The sequence below is a fragment of the Lacerta agilis genome, chromosome 1, assembly GCF_009819535.1.
Source record: "Lacerta agilis isolate rLacAgi1 chromosome 1, rLacAgi1.pri, whole genome shotgun sequence".
Taxonomy (NCBI): Eukaryota; Metazoa; Chordata; class Lepidosauria; order Squamata; family Lacertidae; genus Lacerta; species Lacerta agilis.
The window spans coordinates 74,929,337-74,942,329 of record NC_046312.1 but is presented as its reverse complement, the minus strand read 5'-3'; the positions used below and the strand labels follow the sequence as shown (position 1 = coordinate 74,942,329).

Genomic DNA, 12,993 nt, shown 5'->3' with positions numbered 1-12,993 from the left:
GAGATAATTCTCCTTAAACTTGGCAGATTGTGAAATAAAATCCTTTCTACTGACCAAAAGCATTTCCCCTTAGCTGTGGGTTTAAAATAGAGATCAGCAACTGGAAGACCCAGGGCCACATCTGTGCAGCTGAGGGGTACAGTTGAGGCATCCAGTGATAACACAGAGACCAGAGCCATAGCTCAGTGGTAGAGCATACAGAAGGAGCCCTCCATTAAATCCTGGAGAGCTGCTGCCAGTTGCCAGTGCTGAACCAGATGAGCCAATGGCCTGTCTTTTGTATAAGGCCCTTTCCTATATTTCTAGAAGACAATTGGTGGAAACCACAGCACTCCCAAGGAACAGGATCCAAATTCTCAGAACTAGGCCTCAGCCTAGACCATCTCAGTGACCCAGAAAAGATATCACATTACAAACATGCCCACATGCCCCAAACTGCCACCTGAACTCACTGGGCTACACATTTAACAAATAGCTTGTTATAAATCATGATGTGTCACTGGGACATCCCAATAAGCCCCCATTAGGGCTTACACTTACTCCTTCAACAATATTATTAATGCAGCAAACTTTCCATCAGAGCCAGTCTGTAGGATGAAGGAAGACATTCCTGAGCCTGCACAACTGCTCCAGCATCCTGTTCTAACAGTAGCCACTCAGTTGCCTCTGGCAAGCTCAAAGCAGAACCTAAGTGCATGAACACACTCCTGGTACTTTCCAGCAATTGATATTTCTTGTGCCGTTGTTTCCATCAGCACCCCTACTTCCTTAACAGTCATTTCTTTAAGGATTAACAAAATAAAAAATTCCTTCCAGTAGCACCTTAGAGACCAACTAAGTTTGTTATTGGTATGAGCTTTCGTGTGCATGCACACGTCTTCAGATTCTTTAAGGATTGTTAGTTCCAATCCTCCCACCAATCTAGTATTGCTTCAGACGACAAAAGTGTTGTGCTGTTTTGTGCCACAAGTGCCAGGTTTTGTGCTGTCATCTATTAGTTTGCATTTTTGTGGGTAGTGACACTAAACCCGGGGTTCTGTGGCACAAAACATCATTGTAAGTTTTGACGTGATAACACAGTATCTGTTTTTTGGGGTGGGGTAGGGAGAGGTTAACTATGAACCCCAACTGGAACACATCAGTACCAACTAAGATTTATGGACGCTTTTGGATATTTTTGTGATATAAAACACCACACAGCTTTGGCAATACCTATTTTGGGGTGTTGTTAACACTCCTATTCCTTTGGACCGCTCAGGCCCAGAAAATACACTGAAAATGAATTATAACTCTGCCTTCTTTTCATATGCTACACCTTTGAATCAGGTGGTTTGTGTTTGAGGTTCCTTTCTTTCCCACAAGTGTCTTGATAATAGAGGAATTAATTTAGAATGGGTTCAGGTTTGTGCCTGTCAATGGCAGAAGTCTTTCTCCAAATATTTGGTCTTAAACCTGCAGATAACATATTTGCTCTTCATAGAGCAAGTCATGCAGACCTTGTTCAGGCAAACTTCCTGGAATCATCATCAGTTTGGCAGGTTTTTTTTTAAAAAAAACAACAACCAAAAATGTCCAATGGCATCTTAAAGATGAACAGATTAATTGTGGGATAAAGATTATAATAACCAGGAGTCTTTGGCAACTGTTTGCTTTCTGTGGATCTCTCAATAAATATTTGTAGAAAACAGGGACAGTAAAGTCTAAGTGAGGAAGAAATGTGGGCAAATCTTACTTTTGGGGGTGGGTGGGAGGGAAATCGTCGTCTTCTGATTGAGGGCAGATTTCCATGACCTTTTCCTCCACCTCTCTGTTGGCTCATTAAAATAGTTTACAAAGCCGCCATGGGTTAAAAGGCAAGTCCTAATAATGTTTGCATGAATTAGTCTTGTATTTGAGAGCAAGGAAGAGTGGTTTGTGGCTTTTGTTTGTTGGTAAGTGTGCACGCTTATTTTTAAACATCCCTGCATGGGTAGAACTGCTATCAGCGTTGTTTTTAAATCTGTGGAGATACTGAAGGGTTTAGAACCACATGTCTCTTGTCTTTGCAAACAGTTATTTTTGTCTGTTGTTATCTGATGTAGACACTTTCTTAGTCATACAGAATTTGCAGAGCGCTCATCATAAATATATGAACTTATGCATGATTCAAGACCAGACTAACAGTTACCTAACATTTTTATTAAGGATTTTTAAATGTTACTATTCGAAAGAAGTCCAGAGACCAGGGTAAACACATTTTTAGAATTGTTATTTATTATTGTGGCTTGTTACTATGTTTTTTTGAGATCATGGGTGCTGTACAGAGCCTGGTGAAATTGGTCAGTTTGTTGTTGTTTTAACCATTTTTGTTGGGATTTGATGTTTTTGAAATTGTTGTTTTAAAGGGTTAAATTATGCTTGAGCTGCCTATAAGGTAAGGTAAGTTAAGAATATGATGAATAGATGAAGAAATATTTTCTTTAACATTCTGTCGACTTACTTGTCCTGCTATCTTTTTAAAAAAATACCCTCCAATAAAGCTATATACTGGAATGCATTAGGCATATCTTGCAATAAATATTTCTACTTAGGGTTGCCATATGTCTGGAATTTCTTGGACATACCTGGAATACTGCAGTCGGAAGCAGTGTCCGGATGGAAATTGGCAAAATGTCCAGGAAAATCTGGATGTATGGCAACCCTAAGTAGAAATATTTATTGCAAGATATGCCTAATGCATTCCGAAATAGCTCAACAACTTTTGTGTCTGCATTTTTTGAAATATGGCAACCTTGTTTCTCCTTCAGCCATCATTTTAAGTCTTTGGTCAGGTTCACACACAACGTGAAACCTTTTTGGGCACAGAAACACATTTGGAAATTGAAGAAATTGTTGTGGGCATCACAAAATACCCATCTCACAGAGGAAAAAAATAGTGATGCTTTCCCTCAAAAAGAAAACCAGACACAACATTGACAACCTTGCCAAAACCAAATATAACACAGACTGAATGTGCAGGCAACCTCTGCCCTCCCCCCCGAAAAAAAAGCTTTCATTTTTTGGGTTGGTAATGCTGAGTTTGTGCTATTTTTGCCTTCTTATGTTTCCATTGAAATGTAAGGATTGCTTCGCCTTTGTTTCCTAAGGTCCTGTTTAGTGTTTAGAGATCTAAACTCAGGATAGGTTAAAGCAGAAATAGCTTCAGGACCTACTTTCTTTGTTCCTGTACAGGTTGAGACAAGTGTATCTGGCAACGTGTGTGACTCAACAGATGTATATAGTCTGTAATTATATGATTGTGTGAGCAAATGGCTTTGCAGAGCATATGCATGCTTGGCATTACTTGGGGAGGAGCCCCCAAAGTTGGTGTAATGTATGTGACTGGAGAGTTAGAGCAGTTGAGAGAGGGCTGGGCCCTACCCTTGTAATAGACTTTGTGTATATGGCTTGAAATAATCACTTTATCTCACTTGGCCATGCCTAATGCCCATTGTGAGTTACAAAGATGCTTAAAAATACAAGTGTATGCAAATCTGCTGTATACAGTAAATGGATTGGCAGAAGGTAGATTGGAATCCAGTGGTAGATCTTGTGGGATAAGCAGCCTCTTAGAACCATCATGCTTCAGTCTAATTAGCACATGAAGGGGTTAATACCATAGAGTGAGCTGTCCTGCCAGGCTTAGCTAGGTCACTTCCCCCCCCTCACTTTGAGAGGAAGGTAATCAAACCTGTTGTTCCCCTTCAGTCTACCTGAGAAGCTCAGCATGGAAAATGAAATGAGCTGTTTGCTCCAAGCCATTCTTCTATTCCTATCCCAATAATTTATACTTTCACCACTATAACCAAGCTAAGTTTTACTGCCTGTGTTTTCTGGCTGATATATGGAAAAGCACATGAACCTGACCTTTGAAGAGTTTGTAAATCCTATTTTAACTTACCAAACGTGATCTTTTTCTATGCTAGGGGAAGAGGGGAGCTTTGGGAGCAACTTGGAAGGGCATCTCACTCCCTTTCTGATTCATTTTCCTTGCTTAGCTGGTGAATGAGGAGCCCAAAAGACTTACATGCCTGCTTTCATTAGCAGGAAAGCTGATGGTGAGCATGAGGAACTGCGATAATTTCCTTCTCTGTGTATGCATTTGTAAGTACAGTAACAAGATGACATTGCCTGCAGGATCTTTGTAGTCTTGCTAATAAAGAACATCTTGAGATGTGTATGAACAGCTCCAGAGAATTCTGCATGTTACGCTTTGCATGGTCTTGTGCAGCTGATAACTCATTATGGTGAATGAGAACAGAATGTCTTGGAATGAAACACAGGCTGTGTAGAAAGAGGGGTGGAACCAAAGAGCACCCCAAATCTAAACACTGCCTAAGTTTGGTGGAGTTTCATTGGCCTCTGCTTGTCTGGGCACACTAGTGAGGTTTTGTAGCGGTGGGTTGATGTGTGGGCATCTATGCCTTGGCATGCGGTTGGGTTTGCTGGCCTTTGTGATCTCTTTCAACTCTTGTGATTCCTTTTTCCTGCAAGCCTAAAGTTGCAGGCAGAGAATGATTATTTATTAAAATATTTATATACTGCTGTATCAGAAAAATGTTTGCAACAATATAAAAACAAACAATAAAATCGTAGCAAGTTAATAACAAGTTAACATAAAACCAAACAATAAAATCATAGCAAGTTAAAAGCAAAAAGAAATGAAAAATGGATTGAAATGCTGTGCTGAGGCTCACACAGAAAATTCTGCTTTCTACTCATGGGTCAACCACTATCTTAAGTGAGAGCACTTCTGTTTTTCAGACTGGGCATAAGTTTGATTTGAGGATGAACCACCTCACCCTTTGAAGAGGGAGAAGTGCAGTTTCTCCTAATAGTAGTTCAGTTCTAATTTCCTTTCTCTGTAAGTAAAACAGCTCACTAGTCCTAGATTTGAAAGTTGCCAGTTGCAACCATGTCCCTCTTTTTTACAGCCCTCCTTAAGACATAGTGGCATTCCTTTCCTATGGCTGCTAGAGGAGAATATTATTATATTAGGCATCCATTTCGTATAACTACAAGTGAAGTGCAAATTGAGTGTTTAGTTCATAGGTTCGTTGCCGTGTTTCAGTTGATCTAACCAAGCTGTTGTGCCAAGACAGTCTTGTTGCAAAGTTGACTTTGTGGTAGTAGCGCCCCTTTATGCCTAGCTGGTGACTTGTCACATAACCAGTGTGCCAGTGCTCATCCCATTTTTTTCTTCAGCGTTACACTTTGTGTTTGAAGTCAGATTTGTGTGCACACTGAAGCAGTGCTGTGTGAATTAAGGCGTGGCAGGGATGGGGCGGGGCTAGGCTTGATTGAAAGGGGAAATAATGCCTTGGGTGGTTATAAACAACTTGCAATCTCCTGTGCACAGACTGAGGCAATGTGCCTAAAGCTAAAGGGATCTTTGCCTCCTTTCTTCTGATAAGCGGTGACTTGCAGTGGTTTCCTGAACTTTGCCCTTGATTGGATCAACACTATGAGTGCAGTGATAGATTTTGTGTGCTCTGCAAATGTAGACTAGTGCAAATAAGAGAACACCCTCAAAACCCCACCTTTCCAACTCCCCTTGTTTCAAAGAGATTTTTATAGCCCCCACCGTTGTGAAAATGTATAGGCAGTCATGTTGAATCTAAGAAGTTCAAGGGGTGGGACTGAGCAAGATTTCCAATTAGTGGGGTGAGGGTTTTTTTTTTTTTTTTTTTTTTTTTTTGCAAAAGCAGAATAAGCAATATGATCACTTGCTGGATTTGCCTAATTCACATAAGTTGCAGAACCCAGATTTCCTTGGAATGGAATGCAGCATACTGGAACACAAAAGTCTGGGGTGAGAATTTTAGTGCCGCATACGGTATATGCAGCTCTGGCACTAGATAGTCTGTTCCTGTGAGTTGTGTTGACTTTGCATTTCCAGAGCACTGTAGAAAAGACTGATTCGTTCTTCTTGGTGGAAATGAAAAGAATATGCTAGCAATGAAGTGGGATGGTCTGCATAGCTTGTTTAATTTCCAGTAGTACTTTCCTTGGGTTGCTGATTTAAATGCAAGAACAGTCTCGTTGTTCAACGCGATGCTATTCCTGGCCAGGACCAGTGGAGACAGCAATGATTGTTCTATGACTCACTGGCCATCCGCCCTCCATAAATCAGCATGCTTCATAAACCTCCTGCTGTTCTCTGACTACAGCACTAAAATTGATGTGAGAGCTCTCTTTTAGCACCTCTTCACAATCTTGTTTGCTTTTCAAGCAGTGCTGTGCAACTCGAGGAAGATGGGGATGGACTAGCAAGATCCCGTGTAGCCTTAAGAGCTTCGTGGAAGAACATGTGATAATGCATATTGGCCAATAGACCAGCTTAATGAGCGTTAATCAGAACCCAGAAACTTCAAATTCAGAAGTCTAGTCAAGCTACCCATATATTTTAAGCATGTTGGATCAGAGTCATGCGTACCTAAATGCTGTCCCTCACTGGGAGAGAAAATATGAGAACATGGTTAATGTGCGGTTGAGTGCAACTTTAAAATGGAAATATAACATCACAGTAATCCAAGTTTATGCACCAACTACCAGTGCTGAAGAAACTGAAATTGATCAATTCTATGAAGACTTACAACACCTTATAGAAATGACACCAAAGAAGGATGTTCTTCTCATTATAGGGGATTGGAATGCTAAAGTAGGAAGTCAAGAGATAAAAGGAACAACTGGCAAGTTTGGCCTTGGAGTTCAAAATGAAGCAGGGCAAAGGCTAATAGAGTTCTGTCAAGAGAACAAGCTGGTCATCACAAACACTCTTTTCCAACAACACAAGAGACGACTCTACACATGGACATCACCAGATGGGCAACATCGAATTCAGATTGATTATATTCTCTGCAGCCAAAGATGGAGAAGCTCTATACACTCAGCAAAAACAAGACCTGGAGCTGACTGTGGCTCAGATCACCAGCTTCTTATAGCAAAATTCCAGCTTAAACTGAAGAAAGTAGGAAAAACCACTGGGCCAGTAAGATACAATCTAAATCAAATTCCTTATGAATACACAGTTGAAGTGAAGAACAGGTTTAAGGATTTAGATTTGGTGGATAGAGTGCCTGAAGAACTATGGATGGAGGCTCGTAACATTATACAGGAGACAGCAACGAAAACCATCCCAATGAAAAAGAAATGCAAGAAAGCAAAGTGGCTGTCCAATGAGGCCTTACAAATAGCGGGGGAGAGAAGGCAAGCAAAATGCGAGGGAGATCGTGAAAGATACAGGAAATTGAATGCAGATTTCCAAAGAATAGCAAGGAGAGACAAGAGGGCCTTTCTAAACGAGCAATGCAGAGAAATAGAGGAAAATAACAGAATGGGAAAAACCAGAGACTTGTTCAAGAAAATTGGAGATATGAAAGGAAGATTTCGTACAAAGATTACCACAATTAAGGACAAAAGAGGAAAGGACCTAACAGAAGCAGAAGACATCAAGAAGAGGTGGCAAGAATACACAGAGGAATTATACCAGAAAGATATGGAGGTCTCATACACCCCAGGTAATGTGGTTGCTGACCTTGAGCCAGACATCCTGGAGAGTGAAGTCAAATGGGCCTTAGAAAGCCTCGCTAACAACAAGGCCAGTGGAAGTGATGATATTCCAGCTGAACTATTTAAAATTTTAAAAGATGATGCTGTTAAGGTGCTGCACTCAATATGCCAGCAAGTTTGGAAAACTCAGCAGTGGCCAGAGGATTGGAGAAGATCAGTCTACATTCCAGTCCCAAAGAAGGGCAGTGCCAAAGAATGCTCCAACTACCGCACAATTGCACTCATTTCACACGCTAGCAAGGTTATGCTTAAAATTCTACAAGGCAGGCTTAAGCAGTATGTGGACCGAGAACTCCCAGAAGTGCAAGCTGGATTTCGAAGGGGCAGAGGAACCAGAGACCAAATTGCAAACATGCGCTGGATTATGGAGAAAGCTAGAGAGTTCCAGAAAAACATCTACTTCTGCTTCATTGACTACACAAAAGCATTTGACTGTGTCGACCACAGCAAACTATGGCAAGTTCTTAAAGAAATGGGAGTGCCGGATCACCTCATTTGTCTCCTGAGAAATCTCTATGTGGGACAAGAAGCTACAGTTAGAACTGGATATGGAACAACTAATTGGTTCAAAATTGGGAAAGGAGTACGACAAGGCTGTATATTGTCCCCCTGCTTATTTAACTTATATGCAGAATTCATCATGCGAAAGGCTGGACTGGATGAATCCCAAACCGGAATTAAGATTGCCGGAAAAAATATCAACAACCTCAGATATGCTGATGATACTACCTTGATGGCAGAAAGTGAGGAGGAATTAAAGAACCTTTTAATGAGGGTGAAAGAGGAGAGCGCAAAATATGGTCTGAAGCTCAACATCAAAAAAACTAAGATCATGGCCACTGGTCCCATCACCCCCTGGCAAATAGAAGGGGAAGAAATGGAGGCAGTGAGAGATTTCACTTTCTTGGGTTCCATGATCACTGCAGATGGTGACAGCAGTCACGAAATTAGAAGACGCCTGCTTCTTGGGAGAAAAGCAATGACAAACCTAGACAGCATCTTAAAAAGCAGAGACATCACCTTGCCGACAAAGGTCCGTATAGTTAAAGCTATGGTTTTCCCAGTAGTAATGTACGGAAGTGAGAGCTGGACCATAAAGAAGGCTGATCGCCGAAGAATTGATGCTTTTGAATTATGGTGCTGGAGGAGACTCTTGAGAGTCCCATGGACTGCAAGAAGATCAAACCTTTCCATTCTCAAAGAAATCAGCCCTGAATGCTCACTAGAAGGACAGATCCTGAAGTTGAGGCTCCAGTACTTTGGCCACCTCATGAGAAGAGAAGACTCCCTAGAAAAGACCCTGATGTTGGGAAAGATGGAGGGCACAAGGAGAAGGGGACGACAGAGGATGAGATGGTTGGACAGTGTTCTCGAAGCTACTAACATGAGTTTGGCCAAACTGCGAGAGGCAGTGAAGGATAGGCGTGCCTGGCGTGCTCTGGTCCATGGGGTCACGAAGAGTCGGACACGACTGAACGACTGAACAACAACAACACTTTGAAGCAGCTGGTAGGCATTTACTTTTGGGTGTCTTGTTCCTTAGTTAACATGATGCTTCCAACTTCTTCCAGCTGTGACATGTCCATGCAAGGGCTGAAAGAACTGATTCATGCGCTATGATGGTACATCTCATCATAGATGTGGCCTCTGCTGCACTGATCTTGAATCAGCCCAACAAGCTGCAGTCCTTCCTAGCATGCTGCAGGGGAGAGGAGAGGTAGACTCTCGTTCCGAAAAAGGGCAACCAAAATGATCCAAGGAGATGGAACAACTGCCCTGTGCAGAAAGGTTGCAGCATTTGGAACTTTTTGCTTAATAGAAAACTTCTCTTGCTAACCACAAGAAGAGCCACAGGCCCATCTAGCCTAACGTTCTGTTTCTCAACAGTAGCCAAATAGATGCCAAATGGAAGTGTAGAAACAGGACACTCACCACCATAGCAGTCTCCCTCTTGTGTTCCCAGAAGCTGGTTTTCAGAGATATACTGCCTCTGGTAAAGGTAAAGGTAAAGGTAAAGGTAAAGGGACCCCTGACCGTTAGGTCCAGTCGCGGACAACTCTGGGGTTGCGGCACTCATCTCGCTTTACTGGCCGAGGGAGCCTGCGTACAGCTTCCGGGTCATGTGGCCAGCATGAGTAAGCCGCTTCTGGCGAACCAGAGTAGTGCATGGAAATGCCGTTTACCTTCCTGCCGGAGCAGTACCTATTTATCTACTTGCACTTCCTGCTTTTGAACTGCTAGGTTGGCAGGAGCAGGGACTGAGCAACAGGAGCTCACCCCATCGTGGGGATTCGAACTGCTGCACACTTCTTCATAGTTGGTCTCTAAGGTGCTACTGGAATGAATTTTTTTATTTTTATTTTTGTTTCGACTACGGCAGACCAACACAGCTACGTACCTGTAATCAAAAAGGTTGCAGAGCATCTCTTAAACAGACTCATGGGGGAAAGCCCACAGAAATGGGATGGTTTCCATTTCAGGATGAATCATCCCTACAGGGTGAGGATGAACATGTTTCTGATAATCCAAACAGAGACGGGGTAGAGCTGGACCAGGAGCAAGCAGCAGAACATGAAAGCCAGTCAAAGTGCCAGACAGGGAAAACTGTAGTTCCCAGGATCCTGGGGTTTTTTGGGGGGGGCATGACAGCAAAGCCAGTTTATTTTTGTAGCACATATGTCTGTTTCAGTGGTTGATATAATCTGTTCTATAGATAAACAAAAGGATTATTATTTTTTGTCCCGGGGACAGAAAATCTCACATCTTATACAAGCAGTATATCCCCAGTGGGGGGTGGGGGTGGAGCAATGGATGAGAGTGGCATCTTTGAGGACAAATGAATGCCTCTGAAGCTCCTTTTTATGTTTTGGCAGAGCCGTGCGGTAATTTCTCATGAAGCCTGGGCTGTCAGGAAGCCAAGGAAAGAGCCTTGTTGTTCTTCCCTGATACTATCTTGGATGTATGCTGTCATCTCTCAGCCTCTCCCCTTTGCTTGTGAACCCTGCTTGCTGCCAGCTATGCTGTCACATACCCTAAGAGAAAAACTTTCATTGCATAATTGGGTAAAAGGGACAGACTGAGATGGCTCAGCTTCAGAGATGGACACATTCCCATTCTGGGAATCTCCTCCTGCCGCCAGTGTCATGTACCAATTCCTGAGGAGGTGACATAGCTTCCAAATCATGTGAAGGAGGAAAAAAAGAGAAAACTTCTCTGCACCAAACACTTAACTGCACATGAAACCCTGGAGTAGGCTGCTGTTTCTAGCTCTGCGTCATTAGGGGAACCTGAGCAAGAGGATTTCTCATATGCCTGTGCTCTGGGTTTTTGTGGTTTTCCAGCACAATCCAAGGTGCTAGTGAAAGCTTATAACAGGGATGGGGGCAGGGCCTGTTGCTCTCTGGATGTCTCTGGACTCCCATCAGACCCGGCCAGCATGGCCATTTGTCAGGGTTGATTGGAGTTGTAGTTCAACAACATCAGGAAGACAACAGGTATCACCATTTCTGGCTTATGAAATCTTGGATAGCCTGAACCCATTCTACCTTGAATAAGACTTTTGGCCATATGACCACATACCTGCTAGTATCATCAGGGGGGGCATAGATTGGTGGAGATGTGCCCTGGCACATAGTGATCTTAACACCAGCGGTAAAAGTAGGGAAAGGGCTATAGCTGAGTGGCAAAGCATATGTTTTGCATGCAGAAGGTTCCTCCAGGGTCAGTCCCTGGAGACCCACTTCTGGTCAGTGTAGACAACAGATGGACCAGTGGTCTGACTGGGTACAAAGCAGCTTCCATTGACCTGTCCTGGAACTGACAGGGTGGGCTTGCAATATTATCAGCCATGTTTTCCCCCTCATGTGTTTCTTAAGTTACATCTTGGCAATGCCTGTTAAGAGTGGTGGTTGAATACAGAAGAAAGCCGGTTGACAGTTGCACATTGGGTGTCAACGGGGGAAAGGGTTTTCTAACAGAAGTCTTCCCTTTTCTTAAAGCTTTTCCACAGCCCTGCTAAATTGCGACAATGCGTGACTACTCTGAAAACAAGGAAACATGTGGGACCATCTGTCTCAAATATCTCCTCTTCATCTTCAACTTCTTTTTCTGGGTAAGGAGCCAGCTTTAGCAAATTTTGCTGATTTGTGCTGTGAATTTGGGAGTATCCTGGAGCAATGGGGCGATTAGGATAGACTTTGAATGCTCTTCTGCATGATTTAAAGAGAACAGCGAGTCTGCTCCAGAATTAGCAGATAGTTGGAGCTTAGCTTCTAGCCGCTCCTTTATTTCACAAAAGCCCAGCCACATTGAGCTGAGTGCTAGGTTAGAACTTCTCCCTGATAACCTAGCTTTCTGAAGATGGGGTGTTGATGGCATAGCCATTGGGGAGCATTCCGCTGGGTTATCCCCATATTGCTTTCTGAAGTGGTAAGTTCCAGGAGGATGGAGGCCCTCTACACATAGATAGGCCTTCCTTTATTCTGCTCTTCGCATAGCTTCCGTCAAAAGTTACTGTTAGAAATCTTCGAAGCAGTTTGATAGGCAAGGATAGGAGTGAAAAGGTGCTTCACTTGAACTTAGATTTTCATTGAGATCAGCAGGAGCCCCTCTGCCAAGGGACCCTGAATAAGGCCTTGGTGAACCACCACTGATGAGGCAATAGGTGGTCCTGCTAGGTAATGGTGCCTCATGTTTTCTCTACCCCAGCTGCATTTAACTCATTATCTTCCTTTCTCTCTTAAGCTGGCAGGTGGAGCTGTGATGGCAGTGGGCATCTGGACCCTGGCTGAAAAGAGCGATTACATAAGCCTCCTGCAGTCCAATACGTACATGGCAACAGCCTACATCCTGGTGGTGGCAGGCGTTGTGGTCATGATCACCGGCATCTTGGGCTGCTGTGCTACATTCAGGGAGCAGCGGAGCCTCCTGAGAGTGGTGAGTGTTCTTTGAGCAAGCGGGAAGAACTCAGTGTAGGCAGGAATCGACACTAGAGAGCCATGGTAAATTGTAGCAGGGAAATAGGGGTTAAGACAGAAAGAGAGAAATGTTTGGGTTGGGGAGACACACCACTAATTCAGCCCTTGGGAAGCTGCTGCCAGTCAGTGTCTGCAATACTGAACTAGATGCACCAGTGAACATAGCCCCTGTTGGATCAGGCCAGTGGCCCATCGAGCCTAGCATCCCAGCCAGATGCATCTGGGAAGACCACAAGCGGGACCTAAGCACAAGAGCATTCTGCCCACCTGCAGTTTCCAGCAACTAGTATTCAGAGGCATGGCTAGACTTGTGTAAGGCATCTTCCTGTGCTCCTATGAGATCCTTCACATGCTCCTCTTTCTAACATCAATAGGAATACCTGTGTTGCAGAAAATGGGTCGGAGTATAATGTGAAAAGTAGGCTTG

At 43.3% G+C, this 12,993-nt stretch overlaps 1 protein-coding gene across 2 annotated transcripts in view; it reads left to right on the top strand.

Moving 5' to 3' along the window:
- Positions 1 to 12,993, top strand: part of CD151 (CD151 molecule (Raph blood group)) — a 40,914-nt gene that overhangs the window by 11,130 nt on the left and 16,791 nt on the right. The window contains exons 2-3 of one of the 2 annotated variants that reach the window (XM_033155555.1): positions 11,589 to 11,701; positions 12,334 to 12,525. In XM_033155555.1, the coding sequence (XP_033011446.1) occupies positions 11,618 to 11,701; positions 12,334 to 12,525 (276 nt within the window). In that variant the 5' untranslated portion in view covers positions 11,589 to 11,617. The remainder of the gene's footprint in view (positions 1 to 11,588; positions 11,702 to 12,333; positions 12,526 to 12,993) is intronic. The other variant, XM_033155546.1, reaches the window with a different exon arrangement.